At 45.4% G+C, this 21,478-nt stretch overlaps 1 protein-coding gene across 30 annotated transcripts in view; it reads right to left on the bottom strand.

Annotated features, from left to right (window-relative positions):
- LOC118399607 (ankyrin-3-like) overlaps nucleotides 1–21,478 on the bottom strand; it is a 207,307-nt gene that overhangs the window by 77,287 nt on the left and 108,542 nt on the right. For 20 of the 30 annotated variants that reach the window (XM_052475545.1, XM_052475515.1, XM_052475566.1 and 17 more), the window contains exons 2-7: nucleotides 8,679–8,780; nucleotides 8,310–8,408; nucleotides 7,359–7,457; nucleotides 6,642–6,740; nucleotides 1,999–2,184; nucleotides 1,407–1,430 (exon numbers count right to left, since the gene is read on the bottom strand). In XM_052475545.1, coding sequence (XP_052331505.1) covers nucleotides 1,407–1,430; nucleotides 1,999–2,184; nucleotides 6,642–6,740; nucleotides 7,359–7,457; nucleotides 8,310–8,408; nucleotides 8,679–8,780 — 609 coding nt within the window. Of the gene's footprint in view, nucleotides 1–1,406; nucleotides 1,431–1,998; nucleotides 2,185–6,641; nucleotides 6,741–7,358; nucleotides 7,458–8,309; nucleotides 8,409–8,678; nucleotides 8,781–8,983; nucleotides 9,129–17,552; nucleotides 18,065–21,478 lie in introns of those variants that run through there. The other 10 variants (XM_052475523.1, XM_052475588.1, XM_052475647.1 and 7 more) reach the window with 4 other exon arrangements.

Below are 21,478 nucleotides of genomic sequence, written 5' to 3'. Positions count from 1 at the left end.
GGGGTTGGGAAATGAATATCTAAATGCAGTCGAATAAACAAACTAGTAGACCATTTCTCTGCTGCTGGGAGGCTGTTGTTCCTTAAATCTAAAAGGCCAGATTATAGTAAAAATACAGTCTGCTAAACAGTAAGACTTGTCTGTCTTGAGCCATAACTAGATTTATCATTAACAATGTAATGGCAGGATATCTATCTTGGTACCTATTAAAACCTTGGAACCCATAGAATCCTTGAAACCCATGGAAACCTTGGAACCCATAGAATCCTTGAAACCCATGGAACTCATAGAATCCTTGAAACCCATGGAATCCTTGGAACTCATAGAATCCTTGGGACCCATGGTAACCTTGGAACCCATGGAATCCTTGGAACCCATGGAATCCTTGGGACCCATGGTAACCTTGGAACCCATGGTAACCTTGGAACCCATGGAATCCTTGGGACCCATGGTAACCTTGGAACCCACAGAATCCTTGGAACCCATGGAATCCTTGGGACCCATGGTAACCTTGGAACCCATGGTAACCTTGGAACCCATGGAATCCTTGGGACCCATGGTAACCTTGGAACCCACAGAATCCTTGGAACCCATGGAATCCTTGGGACCCATGGTAACCTTGAAACCCATGGTAACATTGAAACTCATGGAAACCTTGGAACCCATGGAATCCTTGGGACCCATGGTAACCTTGGAACCCATGGTAACCTTGGAACCCATGGAATCCTTGGGACCCATGGTAACCTTGGAACCCACGGAATCCTTGGAACCCATGGAATCCTTGGGACCCATGGTAACCTTGAAACCCATGGTAACCTTGAACCCCATGTTAACCTTGGAACCCATGGAATCCTTGGAACCCATGGAATCCTTGGGACCCATGGTAACCTTGAAACCCATGGAAACCTTGGAACCCATGGTAACCTTGAAACCCATGGAAACCTTGGAACCCATGGAATCCTTGGGACCCATGGTAACCTTGAAACCCATGGAATCTGTGGAAACCTTGAAACCTATGGAAACATTGGAACCCATGGAATCCTTGGAAAGAAACCTTGGAACCTATAGAATTCTTTCAAAACCTTGGGACCCGTGGAAACCTTGGAACTCGTGGAATCTTTGGAACCCATAGAAAACTTGGAACCCTTCTTGCCTCCAGCTACAGGTATCCACAGTCCACATCAGTATTAGTAAGACATGCTGCATTATTACAGAACGATTGCTCTCTTTCTATCAGTAATAAGAGACACACTACATGAATGAAGCAATGGGGAAAAGGCAAAAAAAACTGAAAGAGAAGGGAGATATGGGGCTGCAGCAACACTAGTATATGGTATAGGGGTTGTTTCTGTTTTTTGGGGGGGCTGCAATGGATAGAGTAAGTACTGTACAATGTACAGATATACCTCTGTCGTTCTATTCACCATCATCTAGGGGAGAGGGCACAAGATCGGCCAAGAGAGGAGAGAATTGGTGGTTAGTGTGCACACAACATCACACAACAAGGAGAGATTAAAGGTGGAGTTACTCGAGTAGGTCTTTAGTTGGCCAGAGAAGTTGTGAATCACTCAACTTTACAATACAGAAACTGCCCCGCTGATGTTAAGATTAAAAGTTGCTAAATTCCAAAAGAAAAACTGTCAATTGTGGTTAAATTGTTCCATGGGATATAAGGTCACGGGATATAAGGTCACGGGATATAAGGTCACGGTACAGCATCAGCCACATCTCTTTATATCCATCTGCATTATTCTCTCTCTCCTCTCTGTATTGTCTGACTCAGAATAATGTCATGCATTATTACATATGCACCTACACAAAACCTCAAAGAAAATAAACATAACAAAACAACTAAATAAACAACAAAGAAACACATTTTTTTTTTTTTAAATAGATTAAAACGGATGAACCTACTCATATGGGAAAAGAGCCAGAAAGACAGAGGTGAGAAGCAAAGGGAGAGAGATAACATTAGCAGAAGTGTAGTGTAGTGGTCACCTTGGACTCGACATCTGCATTGTGGTCGTTCTGGAGAAGTAACGCTGCAGCCTTGGTGTCGTCCTTGCGGGCGGCGATGTGCAGGGCGGGCAGACGCACCTTGCCCTTGGTGTCATTCTCCAGGAGCAGAGACACCACCTGGTCATGCCCCTGCTGCAGGGCCACCGCCAGAGGAGTGAACCCGTCCTGTTAGAGGGAGGCAGGGGGAAACTTAGAGGGGTAGGGGAAGTGAGTGACATAGACATCCCACATTTCCACAGCAATGCTGGGCCACCTGGGACTATAATACTGTGTTACTAAGGACACAATGCTACATGTCCACATGTATCAAATGTCGGATATATGATGTCATAAAATCAATTTAAATAATTAATCTTTAGTATATTCTAACCAAGTCTAACCAAATATCTTACTTGCCTAAAATCCCCAAATCTATTGCACTTCGTCAAACATCAAACAGATACTTCACATTTCACTCTATATACAGTACATCTGACAGACTGCAGGAGGATAAACTGTATACATTACATAACACAGTATAGAGCATTTCTCTCCCACGTCTTTTCCCTTACATAATCCCCCTTTACAGTGTGTTTGTGTGTGTGTGTGGGGGGGGGGAGGGGGGAGGATTGGACCAGTGGTTTTAACTGGTTGTACTGGTGGCTTTTCCTTACAGGCAGCAGATCCTGGCTCCAGCAGCAGGCAGCTCTCAGTGTAAACCAGACCATAGAGGCTGATTGGTATAAGGGACCTTATCTCTGGCCTGCTCAAGGTCATTCAGCTCTACTATACACTACCAATCAATGAGGCGCTGCCTGCTGGAGTCTCTGAATCCACCACAGAGAGAGAGCAAGAGAGAGAGAGAGAGAGAGAGAGAGAGAGAGAGAGAGAGAGAGAGAGAGAGAGAGAGAGAGAGAGAGAGAGCAATAGAGCGAGAATGGGAGCGAGTGAGTGAAAGAGAGTGAGGTATCTTACTTCCGGCGCCGACAGAGATGGCCACCTCGCTTCGCGTTCTTAGGAAACTATGCAGTTTTTTGTTTTTTTACGTGTTATTTATTACATTAGTACCCCAGGTCATCTTAGGTTTCATTACATACAGTCGAGAAGAACTACTGAATATAAGATCAGCGTCAACTCACCATCAGTACGACCAAGAATATGTTTTTCACGACACGGATCCTGTGTTCTGCCTTGCAAACAGGACAACGGAATGGATCCCATGCAGCGACCCAAAAAAACGACTCAGAAAAAGAGGGAAACGAGGCGGTCTTCTGGTCAGACTCCGGAGACGGGCACACCGTGCACCACTCCCTAGCATTCTTCTTGCCAATGTCCAGTCTCTTGACAACAAGGTTGATGATATCCGAGCAAGGGTAGCATTCCAGTGGGACATCAGAGACTGTAACGTTCTGTGCTTCACGGAAACATGGCTCACTGGAGAGACGCGATCCGAGGCGGTGCAACCAACGGGTTTCTCCACGCATCGCGCCGACAGAAACAAACATCTTTCTGGTAAGAAGAGGGGCGGGGGCGTATGCCTTATGGCTAACGAGACATGGTGTGATGAAAGAAACATACAGGAACTCAAATCCTTCTGTTAACCTGATTTAGAATTCCTCACAATCAGATGTAGACCGCATTATCTACCAAGAGAATTCTCTTCGATTATAATCACAGCCGTATATATCCCCACCCCAAGCAGACACATCGATGGCTCTGAACAAACTTTATTTAACTCTTTGCAAACTGGAAACCATTTATCCGGAGGCTGCACTCATTGTAGCTGGGGATTTTAACAAGGCTAATCTGAAAACAAGACTCCCTAAATTTTATCAGCATATCGATTGCGCAACCAGGGGTGGAAAAACCTTGGATCATTGTTACTCTAACTTCCACGACGCATATAAGGCCCTGCCCCGCCCCCCTTTCGGAAAAGCTGACCACGACTCCATTTTGTTGATCCCTGCCTACAGACAGAAACTAAAACAAGAGGCTCCCACGCTGAGGTCTGTCCAACGCTGGTCCGACCAAGCTGACTCCACACTCCAAGACTGCTTCCATCACGTGGACTGGGATATGATTTGTATTGCGTCAGATAACAATATTGACGAATACGCTGATTAGGTTTGCGAGTTCATTAGAACGTGCGTTGAAGATGTCGTTCCCATAGCAACGATTAAAACATTCCCTATCCAGAAACTGTGGATTGATGGCAGCATTCGCGTGAAACTGAAAGCGCGAACCACTGCTTTTAATCAGGGCAAGGTGTCTGGTAACATGACCAAATATAAACAGTGCAGCTATTCCCTCCGCAAGGCTTTCAAACAAGCTAAGCGTCAGTACAGAGACAAAGTAGAATCTCAATTCAACGGCTCAGACACAAGAAGCATGTGGCAGGGTCTCCAGTCAATCACGGACTACAAGAAGAAATCCAGCCCAGTCATGGACCAGGATGTTTTGCTCCCAGGCAGACTAAATAACTTTTTTGCCCGCTTTGAGGACAATACAGTGCCACTGACACGGCCTGCAACGAAAACATGCGGTCTCTCCTTCACTGCAGCCGAGGTGAGTAAGACATTTAAACGTGTTAACCCTCGCAAGGCTGCAGGCCCAGACGGCATCCCCAGCCGCGCCCTCAGAGCATGCGCAGACCAGCTGGCCGGTGTGTTTACGGACATATTCAATCAATCCCTATACCAGTCTGCTGTTCCCACATGCTTCAAGAGGGCCACCATTGTTCCTGTTCCCAAGAAAGCTAAGGTAACTGAGCTAAACGACTACCGCCCCGTAGCCCTCACTTCCGTCATCATGAAGTGCTTTGAGAGACTAGTCAAGGACCATATCACCTCCACCCTACCTGACACCCTAGACCCACTCCAATTTGCTTACCGCCCAAATAGGTCCACAGACGATGCAATCTCAACCACACTGCACACTGCCCTAACCCATCTGGACAAGAGGAATACCTATGTGAGAATGCTGTTCATCGACTACAGCTCGGCATTCAACACCATAGTACCCTCCAAGCTCGTCATCAAGCTCGAGACCCTGGGTCTCGACCCCGCCCTGTGCAACTGGGTACTGGACTTCCTGACGGGCCGCCCCCAGGTGGTGAGGGTAGGCAACAACATCTCATCCCCGCTGATCCTCAACACTGGGGCCCCACAAGGGTGCGTTCTGAGCCCTCTCCTGTACTCTGTGTTCACCCACGACTGCGTGGCCACGCACGCCTCCAACTCAATAATCAAGTTTGCGGACGACACAACAGTGGTAGGCTTGATTACCAACAACGACGAGACGGCCTATAGGGAGGAGGTGAGGGCCCTCGGAGTGTGGTGTCAGGAAAATAACCTCACACTCAACGTCAACAAAACTAAGGAGATGATTGTGGACTTCAGAAAACAGCAGAGGGAACACCCCTATCCACATCGATGGAACAGTAGTGAGAGGGTAGCAAGTTTTAAGTTCCTCTGCATACACATCACAGACAAACTGAATTGGTCCACTCACACAGACAGCATCGTGAAGAAGGCGCAGCAGCGCCTCTTCAACCTCAGGAGGCTGAAGAAATTTGGCTTGTCACCAAAAGCACTCACAAACTTCTACAGATGCACAATCGAGAGCATCCTGGCGGGCTGTATCACCGCCTGGTACGGCAACTGCTCCGCCCTCAGCCGTAAGGCTCTCCAGAGGGTAGTGAGGTCTGCACAATGCATCACCGGGGGCAAACTACCTGCCCTCCAGGACACCTACACCACCCGATGTTACAGGAAGGCCATAAAGATCAACAAGGACATCAACCACCCGAGCCACTGCCTGTTCACCCCGCTATCATCCAGAAGGCGAGGTCAGTACAGGTGCATAAACGCTGGGACCGAGAGACTGAAAAACAGCTTCTATCTCAAGGCCATCAGACTGTTAAACAGCCACCACTAACATTGAGTGGCTGCTGCCAACACACTGACACTGACACTGACTCAACTCCAGCCACTTTAATAATGGGAATTGATGGGAAATGATGTAAATATATCACTAGCCACTTTAATGCTACCTTATATAATGTTACTTACCCTACATTATTCATCTCATATGCATACGTATATACTGTACTCTATATCATCGACTGCATCCTTATGTAATACATGTATCACTAGCCACTTTAACTATGCCACTTTGTTTACATACTCATCTCATATGTATATACTTTACTCGATACCATCTACTGTATCTTGCCTATGCTGCTCTGTACCATCACTCATTCATATATCCTTATGTACATATTCTTTATCCCCTTACACTGTGTATAAGACAGTAGTTTTGGAATTGTTAGTTCGATTACTTGTTGGTTATTACTGCATTGTCGGAACTAGAAGCACAAGCATTTCGTTACACTCGCATTAACATCTGCTAACCATGTGTATGTGACAAATAAAATTTGATTGGATTTGATTTGATTTAGTAACAGAGAGAAAGAGGGAGATGGAAATGGAGAAAGAAAGAGGGGATGTATAGAGAGAGTAAAAGAGGTGTGGGGGAGAGGATGGGGGTAAGCATGCAGAGCTGGAGGTTATATGGAAGCAGGGAGAGAGAGGGGGAGGAGAGCAGTGAACAACATAACAGAAAGAGTGGGCGGGGACACACACCTCGGTGGCCATACTCTGGCTGGAGTTGTGTCCCAGGAGGAAGCGTACCACCTCCAGATGGTTCTCCTGGGCAGCCATGTACAGTGGGGTGAAGCCATTCTACAAGAGAGGACCAACAGGAAACTCAACAATCAATCCCAAAGCACACAGAGTAGCCTATCTCATGACAGACAAATATATTATACTTTATGATTCCACAGCTCAGACAATTCATACAGTACTATACAAAGTATTTTACACAACTTCCATTGTCATAGTGTGCAGTGGAAGAAAAGCACTCTTTGGTGGAGTGAAACATTCCGGTGATCTTTGTCAGCCCAGTTTATTGCTATTGATCTGAGGAATGTCTCAACGGGGCAATATTGGGATTTTTGATGAAAGGATATTTCCCCCTGTGAAACGCATGGACAGCACAATCCTAGAGAGTATATTCCCAGTCACAAACCTGACAGACTAATACCGCTGATCTGGCAGATCTCTCAAATTAATGATTTTCAAGTGGTGAACAGATATATAAAGATATGATTGTGTGGATGTTTCAATTATAATTATATGGTAATGTTAATATGTTAAAAGCTTCACATCGTGGAATACAGTGTGAGTCCTATACAGACTCCTTGTCGTTTGAATGTGTGTTTAATGGTGTGTTCTGATATGTTCTGTATCTCTGACCTGAGTTATGTGTGTGTGTGTGTGTGTGTGTTATGGATATCCTACCTGAGACTGTGCGTTGACATTGGCTCCATTGGTGACCAGCTCTTTCACCACTTCCGTTTGGCCGGCCAGGGAGGCTATGTGAAGAGCGGTGTTTCCTTTCTGCATTAGAGAGGAGAATGAGAGGCATGCCAGTTAATCTCTCCCCCACCTGTCCCAGTGTACCATTCCCCGCACCGCCTTGCCAAACCTCAGTTATGCCTTTGTAGCGCTGGCATTCTCGCTTTGGCCTCCCTCTGGCCCTGGCTGCCATTGATGTGTCACTTCCGATGTACCACATCCAACACAAACAAGAGGCCCTCGTACCACCACCATAAATACAACCGGTGTAGTTTTTAATAAACTGCAAGCGGGTTCTGAGCGGTGTGTTAACCCCCGAGCATCCACATGATGGAGTCTCTGATGTCAGCAACACTGTTGCACAATATCAACATAACTCACATAGAGTACAGTACTAAACATGAGGACGTAAGCATGTTTGACCTATGGATTATGACAACAGCTGGTAAAGACAACCGCTTTTGTGAGAGTTCCTAGTCTCTGCTCTGTGTTTGAGTAGTTTGAAGACTGTCCTTAGTGTTGCATTTTTCATAGTGCTCAGTGTTTATATATAACCTGTGTCTGCTTTCAATGGGAGAGAGGGAACACTAATGGTAGCCACAGTCTCCAAGTCTGTCTATGAACAAACATGGACATGCTGCTGGCCACACCAATGCTAACCACTGAATGCTTGGCTCATGCTGTGCTTGTGACCGACTGGGTCCAGAACCTGTGTCATCTGCACACCTCGAAGCTAAGTCCACTGAATATCAGCCCTAGGAGCTAACGCAAATCTTCAGGTTTCAGGCAAATGCTATTCATCATGCATACAGTTCACTAAACCACCTCTGCTACATGTGGCCCAACAGTGTTGGCCAACAGCAACAAAGCAGTAATAGATGCAGGGGGACTAACCTTGGTTGCTGCGTCCACATTGGCTTCTAGCTTCAGCAGCTCAGCCACCACCTCCACATGACCCTCCTTAGAGGCCAGATGAAGAGCGTTCAATCCATTCTGAAAGAAATGACAGAAAGTGTTTATATCTATGGCACCCATACATTCTCTGTAAAACAGACACGTGGCGTGAGATTATTCAGATGAGGAGCTGCTATGTCTTTCAAGTCCATTGAAATGAGTGATTTGTGTTGCGGCCTTGTTAAATAAATGTCACACAGCCACAGGATTAAATGTATTTGATGCATATCGTTTCAGTTACATTAAAGTAATGTATTATGTACAAAATGAATGAACTGAGCAGCAGCTGTTGGATATTAAGCCACCCACCTGGTTGCAGATGTTGATTTCCACCCCAGACTTCAGGTAGTCCAGGGCCTTTTCAAGGTTCCCAGCCCGCGCTGCTCGCAGGTAACTGGCATTGCTGTCTGACTAAGAATGGAGAGAGAGAGAAATATAGGTAAAATACAGTCCACATGCTATACAGACGTGTCTACTGCTCAACAGCAGAGGGCTAGAATGAAAACATCGGTTCACGTTCTCAGGGAATCACTGCGATAAACAGTCACACACACACACACACACACATGTAAACACACGCATTACACACAAACCAAACATCTCAGATACTGTACCAGAGTCATGTCTTTCTCAAATCCCCAAAACCCAAAGGTCTTTTGTTTTGTGTAGAACTGTAGCTACATCTGAACTGTATTGCAAAGTAGAGTAACGGTGGACAGAAATAACACATCCCAAAGATTCAGCCAAACAAACTGAGCTATTATCCCAACACACTGGCCTTCTACGTCATCCTGTCTTCATATCAGATCCCAGGACTCCTCTTGCTCTTCGTTGTTTTAAGATGCCAGCAGCGACAAACCCAAATATATTATTATTATTATTATTATCTCACGACTCCAGAGTAAGACAACGGTGGGTGGTCCCGATTGTCAATACAGAGACCCTCTCTCTAACAGTAAGGTTAAGAAAATACATTCTCAGGGGACAACTCTCTCAGTCCTCCTCTTCTAGAAACAGAGAATGTACTGTATTACCCCTCCTTTCTGCTTTGCTCTTCTTTATTTTAAGATAGAGACGGCTTTGTGAACAAAAAAAATGATGACACAAGCCATTTTGGGGTTTGCCCATGTAACAATTGTTTGTGTGTGGACGGGTATGTGTGTCTGTGTCTGTGCATGCATGTGTCTGTGTATGTATGAGTGTGCTTATGTGTGCGTGTCTGTCTTGCCAGCTCACGTCAGATTGTTCTGTTTGAGTCTGGGACATTACACAACAGAAACGGACACATAGCAAAGTCTGCACCTTTGCTTGCTGTAATTGTATGAAGTCTATTTCCAAAACCCAGCACCAGTACACATGCCCCAGAGCATGCAGTTGAGATAGTCTGCTACATAAAATGGTCTCAGAGGCAAAATTCCCCTGAATTAACCAATGCCCAGACTTTCTAAATGTAGCCCGTTTCCAGAGACACTTACAGTAAACTGGCAGACCCAAACAACATGAGTGCCACAACCTATTCCCCACCCCCATACTTTTCCAGGAATAGCTCTGATGGCTTGATAAATGAGCAAGACAGTCTTCCAGATTGCTCCAGTGATAGGGACTCAGAGTGGACTGTGGGAGCAATGTCAGAAGAGTGTGTGTGTGTGTGTGTGTGTGTGTGTGTGTGTGTGTGTGTGTGTGTGTGTGTGTGTGTGTGTGTGTGTGTGTGTGTGTGTGTGTGTGTGTGTGTGTGTGTGTGTGTGTGTGTGTGTGTGTGTGTGTGTGTGTGTGTGTGTGTGTGTGTGTGTGTGTGTGTGTGTGTGTGTGTGTGTGAGGTGAGTGAGGGAGGGAGGGAGAACAACACATTACCAAAGATCTTAGTATCATAGGATACATGAATGCCTGTTTCCTTTTCCAAACACAAGCCTCTATGGCAGAACAGTGGCAGTGAACTATTAGTGCAATTTCACTGCTTTGGTCTTTGAAGAGACTAATGTAACAGTATATATGGACAAATGCCATTATGTTTCTCATTTAAACCCCTGGGCATTTTCTGTAATAAAAGCGTAGTGCTGTAACTATGAATATTAACATAGCTAAAGGGCATTGTTCGGCATATGGCAGAGGCAGTGATTCTCAATAGCAATGTGAATCTGAGGAGGGGTCATTTCAAAACAGGTGAGAACTTTCCATCCGATGACTCAAATGCCTCTAAAGGTATATCTCTCTAGTACAAAGCTTAGGACAAGTCCTCCTTGACCTAGAACACTGGTAACCCCTGTCCTTCACTGTGAACAGTTAGTACTGCTGGCTCCTCTCCAGACTCAGCTAGTTGGCAGACTCCTTCCCTCATTTCAGAACAAAATCCATTCCAGACCGTGTCATTAATAAATTACTCCTAGCACCCTTCCTCCAATTCTTATTTTCTCAGTTAGAGACAACACATTATCTCAATGATTTGTAGAAATCTTCATAACAAAACATCAGGACAAGTGTCATAGGTCTATTATTCGGGTTCATTTCTAGCGCAAACGCACAAGCAGACACACTTTCCCACAGTGTGTGGTGGTTACATAACAAGCACATGCTGTAAGTGACTGTCAAGGATCTCTGAGAAAAGTCTATGATAAAGTGGCTACTGGCTCTGAGGTTTGTTCAGTGTCAGATGCTTGACTCTTAACTCAGACCTCTGCCATCAACATGTGAGGCCACTTAGCGTTATGGTGTCTCGTTGCTGTTGACAGTCAGACAACCAAACATCCATTTATGCCTCAACCCATGTCAACATACAAAGTAGAGGATCACGGATGGTGGCATCGTGGATACAGTGCCGGTGCTCCTCTGAAGTACAACTCTCATTGAAGAGCCCTCCCATTCAAGCCTACAAAACTGACTCATGTTTGTCTGACCTTTATTTCCCAAGCTAAGCAATAACTTTCACCACTGTCATCACTCTCACCAAGACAACGGTGGAGTGATCCTGTGGAGTTTTTACTGCAGGTGATTTGCATGTCTATCATTCATCATAAAGGAATCACCCAGATTCTCCATGTTATTTGACATTCTGCTCCAGCATATCGAAAGGGGATGCGCTGTGAAAGAAGTTGAAGTAGAGGCCTCCAAAGATAAGACGTTCAATATGAAGTCACACTGAGTTCAGTGACCCAAGTGGCCCTGGCTCAACACAGAATTGGCCAGACTACAGTACAGTATATAAAGCTACGAGGCAACAGTCTTTTAAAACCAGTCTCTCCATCACAGGCAAATGACTAGCGACACGGGTGACCACAATTTCAAATACCATCCCATCGCATTCAAGTCGAAGAGAGAAAATCGTCTTTGTGTGTAAGGCATTACAGGGGATGGAGAGAGATTAGATTTGAAAATATGATTAAACTTTGCAGATCAGAAGTTCAAAGAAATTAGGCCATTAAAGAGTAGGCTAAGCCTGAAGGAATAGCATTAATCTACTGTTAGATAGTTAAAGGGACTGGGGCTCCGTCGCTCTGACTGACGACTGATTCCCTGTTAAAGAGAAAGCTCTTATTTACTCATTCCGTCTGAATTATTATACAGCTCCACTTAGGCCAACAGCATCTCAACAGAAAACATGTGGCACATTTTCTGTTAAGCTGATATAAAAATGACAATCCAATATTGAGGCAGAGTAGCGCTGCAAAGAGTTTTGTTGAATTAGTGTTTGGCCCAGATATCACTTATGACATCATTGTGTCCGGGGGTTACTGTTTTGTGTGGAGTGATTTTCTTTGCGATATCCCCCACATGATGTCAATGTGACAAGTAGGTAGTAGAACAAAAACACAGACATACCCACACAGAGGCACTGCAAAGCATCCACCCACTCACACACACACGTATCTTCTATATTCTACATATAAATACACTCGCACACACACAGCATGTTGATGTCTGTGCTCCAGGCTGCTGGTTAGCTCAGTTTGAGCCCAGAACCCGCATCATTGTCTCATTTATCCCCTGGCCTCCATCGATACAAAAACACAGCCTCGGGCCACATGAGCTTAGAATGCCGATTGGTGCCAAAAAGCATCCAACCACCACACAGACACGCACTTTCCATTGGGGAAAAACAACACTATTGACAGGTTAGTGCATTCATTGTGGAGCTATTAGTTAGACAGATATCATTGCAAATTATGTTTTTCTCAAAGGGCCATTGGTGTACAGTAGATGTGGACCAGTACTAGAATAGTTAATGGCTTATAATGGGAAAGTATTGACAGCAGGATCATAAGCACTTCTATTTACCGTTAGCAAATCATCCCCATAGGTCATGCTCACAGTCATTTTATGCAGGTACATAATGGTTAATACCATGAAAAAAAATGGACAAAACAGAAAATCCGGCCTACAGTATATATAATGTTGAAGTGTAAAGGATGCAAGGGAAATGAGTGATTATACCACATGTGTACTGAACAAAAATAGAAATGCAACATACAACAATTTCAAAGATTTTACTGAGTTAAAGTTCATATAAGGAAATCAGTCAATTGAAATAAATGAATTAGCTTCCTTCAATAATATTGATCTAAATAGCTACGCTCCACATCTCTTTGTGGACTTCCGTCCCTATCTCTGACTGAGTCACTTAGTTAGACGACATGTGATTGGCTGAAAATATGGCTAGTGAGAGCATCCTTCTGATTCTAACCTAAGAAGGATTCTCGAAAAATACAACAAAAACACTGGTACCTGCACATGCTGTGCTCTCAGCTCTAATATTGGCTACAACTATATATAGTGCCTTCAGAAAGTATCCAGACCCCTTGACTTATTCCATATTTTGTGACGTTACAGCCTTATTCTAAAATTGATCAAATAGTTTTCCTCCCTCATCAATCTAAACACGATACCCCATAATGACAAAGCAAAAACAGGTTTTTAGCAATCTTTGCTAATTCATGAAAAAAGATATATGACATTTACATAAGTATTCAGACCCTTTACTCAGTACTTTGTTGAAGCACCATTGGCAGCAATAACAGCATTCAGTCTTCTTGGGTATGACGCCACAAGCTTCTCTGCAGATCCTCTCTAGCTCTGTCAGGTTGGATGGGGAGCGTTGCGGCACAGTTATTTTCAGGTCTCTCCAGAGATGTTAGATTGGGTTAAAGCCCGGGCTCTGGCTGGGCCACTCAATGACATTCAGAGACTTGTCTCAAAGCCACTCCTGCATTGGCTTGGCTGTGTGCTCAGGGTCATTGTTCTATTGGAAGGTGAACCTTCACCCCAGTCTGAGGTCCTGAGCGCGCTGGAGCAGGTTTTCATCAAGGATCTCTCCGTACTTTGCTCTGTTCATCTTTGCCTCTATCCTGACTTGACTCCCAGTCTCTGCTGCTGAAAAACATCCCCACAGCATGATGCTGCCACCACCATGTTTCACCGTAGGGATGGTGCCAGGTTTCCTCCAGATGTGTCAATTGGCATTCAGGCCAAAGAGTTCAATCTTGGTTTCATCAGACCAGAGGATCTTGTTTCTCATGGTCTGAGAGTTTTTAGTTGCCTTTTGGAAAACTACAAGCGGGCTGTCATATGCCTTTTACTGACGAGTGGATTCCGTCTGGCCACTCGATCATAAAGGGCTGATTGGTGGAGTGCTGCAGAGATGGTTGTCCTTCTGGAAGGCGCTCCCATCTCCACAGAGGAACTCTGGATCTCTGTCAGAGTGACCATCGGTTTGTTGGTCACCTCCCTGACCAAGGCCCTTCTCCCCCGTTTGCTCAGTTTGGCCGGGCGGCCAGCTCAAGGAAGAGACTTGGAGGTTCCCAACTTCTACCATTCAAGAATGATGGAGGCCACTGTGTTCTTGGGGACCTTCAATGCTGCAGAAATGTTTTGATACCTGTCACGCCCTGGTCGAAGTATTTTGTGTTTATCTTCATTTATTTGGTCAGGCCAGGGTGTGACATGGGTTTTTGTATGTGATGTGTATGTAGTGGGATTGTAGCTTAGTGGGGTGTTCTAGGTAAGTCTATGGCTGTCTGAAGTGGTTCTCAATCAGAGGCAGGTGTTTATCGTTGTCTCTGATTGGGAACCATATTTAGGCAGCCATATTCTTTGGTTGTGTTGTGGGTGATTGTCCCGAGTGTCTTGATGTCCTTGTGCTGTGTTAGTTGACACAAGTATAGGCTGTTTTCGGTTTTCGTTACGTTTATTGTTTTGTAGTGTTTTGTATTGATTCGTGTTACGTTTGTTTGATTAAACATGGATAGCAATCTACACGCTGCAGTTTGGTCCGACTCTCCTTCACCACATGAAAACCGTTACAATACCCTTCCCCTGATCTGTGACGTAACACAATCCTGTCTCGGAGCTCTACGGACGGTTCCTGTGGGACCTTGTATAGACAGGTGTGTGTCTTTCTAAATCATGTCCAATCAATTGAATTTACCACAGGTGGACTCCAATTAAGCTGTAGAAACATCTTAAGGATTATCAATGGAAACAGGATGCACCTGAGCTCAACTTCGAGTCTCATAGCAAAGGGTCTGAATACTTATGTAAATCAGGTATTTAAAAAAGTATATATACATTTGTAAAAAAATTAAACCTGTGTTTTGCTTTGTAATTTTTTTGTATTGTGTGTAAACTCAGCAAAAAATGAAACATCCTCTCACTGTCAACTGCGTTTATTTTCAGCAAACTTAACATGTGTAAATATTTGTATAAGATTCAAACAACTGAGACATAAACTGAACAAGTTCCACAGACATGTGACTAATATGTTGAATAATGTGTCCCTGAACCAAAGGGGGGTCAAAATCAAAAGTAACAGTCAGTATCTGGTGTGGCCACGAGCTGCATTAAGTACTGCAGTGCATCTCCTCGTCATGGACTGCACCAGATTTGCCAGTTCTTTCTGTGAGATGTTACCCCATTCTTCCACCAAGGCACCTGCAAATTCCCAGACATTTCTGGGGGGAATGGCCCTAGCCCCCACCCTCTGATCCAACAGGTCCCAGATGTGCTCAATGGGATTGAGATCTCTTCGCTGGCCATGGCAGAACACTGACATTCCTGTCTTGCAGAAAATCACACACAGAATGAGCAGTATGGCTAGTGGCATTGTCATGCTGGAGGGTCATGTCAGGAAGAGTCTGCAGGAAGGGTACCACATGAGGGGGGAGGATGTCTTCCCTGTAACGCACAGCATTGAGATTGCCTGCAATGACAACAAGCTCAGTCCGATGATGCTGTGACACACCGCCCCAGACCATGAAGGACCCTTCACCTCCAAATCGATTCCGCTCCAGAGTACAGGCCTCGGTGTAACGCTCATTCCTTCAATGATAAACACGAATCCGCCCATCACCCCTGGTGAGACAAAACTGTGACTCCTCAGTGAAGAGCACCTTTTGCCAGTCCTGTCTGGTCCAGCGACGGTGGGTTTGTTCCCATAGGCGACGTTGTTGCCGGTGATGTCTGATGAGGACATCCTTGTTGTTGTTGCCATCCTGTACCTGTCCCGCAGGTGTGATGTTCGGATGTACCGATCCTGTGCAGGTGTTGTTACACGTGGTCTGCTACTGCGAGGACGATCAGCTGTCCGTCCTGTCTCCCTGTAGCGCTATCTTAGGCTTCTCACAATACGGACATTGCAATTTATTGCCCTGGCCACATTTGCAGTCCTCATGCCTCCTTGCAGTGTGCCTAAGGCACGTTCACGCAGATGAGAAGTGACCCTGGGCATCATTTTTTTGGTGTTTTCAGAGTCAGTAGAAAGGCCTCTTTAGTGTCCTACGTTTTCATAACTGTGACCTTATTTGCCTACTGTCTGTAAGCTGTTAGTGTCTTAACGTCCGTTCCACAGGTGAATGTTCATTCATTGTTTATGGTTCATTGAAGAAGCCTGAGAAAAAGTGTTTAAACCCTTTACAATGAAGATCTGTGAAGTTATTTGTATTTTTACAAATTATCTTTGAAAGACAGGGTCCTGAAATAGGGACGTTTCTTTTTTTTCTAAGAAAATAATAAGGCTGTAACGTAACAAAATGTAGAAAAAGTCAAGGGGTCTGAATACTTTCCGAAGGCACTATATTGCTGTTGTATTTCACCCCCTTTTTATCCCAAATTTAGATCTTGTCTCATCGCTGCAACTTCCCAACTGGGCTCGGGAGGTGAAGGTTGAGTCAAGCGTCCTCCGAAACATGACCCTTCAAATCACGCTAATTAACACCCGACCACTTAACCCGGAAGCCAGCCGCACCAATGTGTTGGAGGAAACACTGTTCAACTGACGATGGGGTCAGCCTGCAGGTGACTGGCCCGCCACAAGGACTCGCTAGAGCGCGATGAGCTAAGTAAAACCCCGTCCAAACCCTCCCCTGACCCGGACAACGCCGGGCCAATTGTGCACCGCCCTATGGGACTCCCAATCAAGGCCGGATGTGATACAACCCGGGATCGAACCCGGGTCTGTAGTGACGCCCCTAGCACTGCGATGCAGTGCCATAGACCACTGTGTCACTTGAGAGGCCCACATGCTATAACTCTCATACAACTATATACATCTAGATATGAGAGCCCACACCCAGGCACAAAATATAGGGAAGGGAAAGAAGTTATCTGTAGGTCAGTGCTACAATGGTTTCTGCGTGCGCGCACACACACGCACACACACACACACGCACACGCACACGCACACTTATAGCAGATCAGAGGACAATTATCAGTGGAGAGATTATCCACCAAATTCAAGCCATCCACAAAGCCTTAAGAAATTCCCTCTGCAGCAGGATGCTCTACGCTGCACATCTGATTTCCCCTTATCACATTACCTGTCAAGGTCAGCTGGTTTGCACTGGATCCCTGACAAAGAGCATCCTTTAGATAGTTCGCTCTAGTGCAAACACAAACCGGAAATTACAAAGCCCATAGTGCCACCAGTGTTATTCACTTATGCCCTTATGCCAAACAAACAAAATGTCCTCTGTAGTAGGAGAACCAGCCTCTCCAACACAGATAGCTACATGTTTGTGTCCCGTAACCATCCTGCGTCCATGCACTACGCTGCACCACAAGGCTATACTATAGGGACTGGTGACCTCTGAGTGATGATCAAATCAAACTATCATACTAACTCCTCACCACAATCCCATTCACAACTCCTCACAAGGCAGTAGTGATACAAAAATTGAAACAATTCCAGGGAACACTTACTATTGTCAGGAAGTCTGCTGCCTCTTCCACAGCCATGTTTTCCCCTCTCTCTCTCTCTGCAGTTCAGGAGTGAAACCTGAGCTCTCAATTAGCTCTGTTCCAAGCAGAACCACACTCAGTACACAGCACAGCACAGGGAGAGGGACAGGGAAGAGCAAGATGCCATTATGTCAGGTGACCAAGGCAAAAAAAGAACAAATCCCAACCCAGCAGGACACCCAAAATAACGCTTCCTTGATGATCCACGCAATGAAGGGATGGAGTCAGAGAGGTAAAGAGGAAGAGAGGTTAGCTTCTGTATCTAACCTTCCAAGAGAAGTTAACAATCCCCTCTGTAAGTGTTTGTCTGTCTCCGACATACAAAATGACACATGCCAAATCCTTTTCTCCCTCTCCCTCCCTCTTGCCCACTTTTTATGTCATCCAAGATCTCCCAGATCTCACTCAGAAAGTTCCCTAGAAATGGCACGGTCTGGGACAGGGAGAACACCCTGACTTACCATACTAGTAGATAGAACTTCCTCCCCCGTCTCTTACTCTAACGCTCTCTCAGAGGGGGGGGTAAATGTAATCGTGATATCCAAGGATAGGGAGGGGGACACTGAAAATAGCAGCTGAGACAAATACTTTTGCTAAAAGGGGTCAACCCTGTCAACCCACTCTCCTCACTCTGTCGTTCTCTCTCCCTCCCTCCGCCACTGCCAGCACGAGACTATTTATTGTCATCCTGCTTATCAGCTCTTTTCCCCCACAAAAGGAGTGTGTGTGTGTGTGCATGCATGCATGCACATGTGTGTTTGTGTGTGTGCGCATGTATGTATGTGTGTGTATAAAGGGGCTTCCTATCCAAACAACAGGGAGGTGGAGGGCTGGTGGGGACCTGCAGGGCACAACAATGCCGCCAGACGCTATTTCGGGGGGCACAACTAGTCAATGGGGACAGTTTGAGGAGGGATTAAGGGGACTTTCCCTCTGGTATTAAGGACACCCCACCCTCCCACATCCACCCCCTTAACACACGCCCCACATAGATCAGACAGGAGACAGCCTGGGTCCCACTATCTGGCATGAACCCCCCCAGTTGATCTCTATCCCTTTCGGACGGCTTTGCACACGCCCTCCCCCATCACCATATTATAGACACTGACGCCTCAATATTCATCCTAAAAACAGTGAATCTTGGTTTTGTTTATGCTTTGAACATTATTTTTTCTGTAAGTCATCACTATTGTATTGCTATGTATAAGTGCAAAGCTCCAAGATTGGGAAATGTACCCCTTTTTTTCAAAATAGCTTGTTCTTCTCTCAAATGTGATTTTGTTGGACTGCCCCTGGTATTTGGCGATACGACAAACGCAGTTTATCAACATGAGACAAGAGGCGACTATTTATAGGCCAGCAAGTCTTTGTTCTGCCAACTCTGCAGACAAGACACGTCCCCAGACACGCACGCGCACACACACGCACGCACGCACGCACGCACACACACACACACACACACACACACACACACACACACACACACACACACACACACACACACACACACACACACACACACACACACACACACACACACACACACACACACACACACACACACACATCCAAGCTGGGTTGTCATTGCCTGTCACAGCTCCAGAGGAATAGCCTCCCTTGCATTCTGGGTAAGTACAATGTCTACTTCAAAAGCACACAGTGGAGTGAGTGACGCACCGTGATGTGCCATGGAACAGTCAGCTGGAACACGTGACTGGTAGATCACAGGTCCTTCCCAGGAACAGCATCCGCTTTGGAACGGGCTGTTACCATGGCAACACGTGAGGTTACAGTGGAGGAGGAAGAGAGTCAAGCCCACTTGCAAAAAATTCTCACACACACACTGTACATCAACAACCATTACACAAGCGAATCAACTCTGCACAGGAGCCTTGAAGACAACATGAAGTATCATGTCATATGATTTCAATGTACTGTAGCCTGTCTGATCAAATTACATAGAAAATCATGCAATAATGATCAATAAAATCACATGACGCACACCCCTTTTTAAAGGCTATCAAAGGCCTTATTATTAACTGGTGGCCTTTGGTGTGTTGAACCCAGATAACAAATGACTAAAGAGGGTCTGCCTTCAGAGCGAATTGAGAGCATGCACTGTATAACAGCATGCAGAGCTAAGAAGCAAAGACTGTTTTCTTGCTATTGTACAGCTCTTAGTAGCAGCTCAGCATGGGTCTTCTGAGACCAGACAAATTATGAGTGTTCCAAATGAGTTGACATTAAATGAATCTCACAGCAAAAGCACATTCGTTTAATAAAGGCTCTACCAGTATGATCTTCCAGAAAGTCAGTTACCGAATTTAAAGAAAAGTTATAGTATTTGTTCCTCAGGGATCAGGAATATAGAAGTGATCTGGCTCAAGGGCTCAAGGGCTCAAGGGCACAACAGCACTAAGTCTCCTGGGACGTGATAACATCAGAGATGTGGGTGGAAAGGAGAGAGAGAGAGAGAGAGAGAGAGAGAGAGAGAGAGAGAGAGAGAGAGAGAGAGAGAGAGAGAGAGAGAGACAGAGACAGAGAGAGAGAGACAGAGAGAGACACAGAGAGAGAGAGAGAGAGAGAGAGACAGAGAGAGAGAGAGAGAGAGAGAGAGAGAGAGAGAGAGAGAGAGAGAGAGACAGAGACAGAGAGAGAGAGAGAGAGAGAGACAGAGACAGAGACAGAGAGAGAGAGAGAGAGAGAGAGACAGAGACAGAGACAGAGCCAAAGAGAGAGAGAGAGACAGAGACAGAGAGAGAGACAGAGACAGAGACAGAGACAGAGAGAGAGAGAGACAGAGACAGAGAGAGACACAGAGAGAGAGAGACAGAGAGAGAGAGAGAGAGAGAGAGAGAGAGAGAGAGAGAGACAGAGAGAGAGAGAGAGAGAGAGAGAGAGAGAGAGAGAGAGAGACAGAAGACAGCTTCTCCATCCTGGAGGGCGAAATCAATCATTTCCAGGCCCAGGGACATGTACTAGTCTGTGGCGACCTAAATGCCAGAACCGGACAAGAATCTGACACCCTCAGCACACAGGGGGACAAACATCTGCCTGGAGGTGACAGCATCCCCTCCCACATATGCCCCCCTAGGCACAACTATGACAACATAACCAACAAAACGGGTCACAACTCCTGCAGCTCTGTCGCACGCTGGGTATGTACATAGTCAACGGTAGGCTTCGAGGGGACTCCTATGGTAGATACACCTATAGCTCATCTCTTGGCAGTAGTACTGTAGACTACTTTATCACTGACCTCAACCCAGAATCTCTCAGAGCGTTCACAGTCAGTCCACTAACACCCCTATCAGACCACAGCAAAATCACAGTCTACTTAAACAGAGCAATACTCAACCACGAGGCATCAAAGCCAAAGGAACTGAGTAACATTAAGAAATGCTATAGGTGGAAGGAATGCAGTTTGGAAACCTACCAAAAAACAATTAGGCAACAACAAATTCAATCCCTTTTAGACAATTTCCTGGGTAAAACGTTCCACTGTAATAGTGAAGGTGTAAACTTGGCAGTAGAAAATCTTAACAGTATATTTGACCTCTCAGCTTCCCTATCAAATCTAAAAATCTCAAATAGAAAACCGAAGAAAATTAACAATAATGACAAATGGTTTGATGAGGAATGCAAAAATCTAAGAAAGAAATTGAGAAACCTGTCCAACCAAAAACATAGAGACCCGGAAAACCTGAGTCTACGCCTTCACTATGGTGAATCACTAAAACAATACAGAAACACACTACGGAAAAAGAAGGAACAGCATGTCAGAAATCAGCTCAATGCAATTGAAGAATCCATAGACTCTAACCACTTCTGGGAAAATTGGAAAACACTAAACAAACAACAACACGAAGAATTATCTATCCAAAATG

The sequence above is a fragment of the Oncorhynchus keta genome, chromosome 2 (genome assembly GCF_023373465.1).
Source record: "Oncorhynchus keta strain PuntledgeMale-10-30-2019 chromosome 2, Oket_V2, whole genome shotgun sequence".
Classification (NCBI taxonomy): Eukaryota; Metazoa; Chordata; class Actinopteri; order Salmoniformes; family Salmonidae; genus Oncorhynchus; species Oncorhynchus keta.
This window is presented reverse-complemented; position numbering and strand designations above follow the sequence as displayed.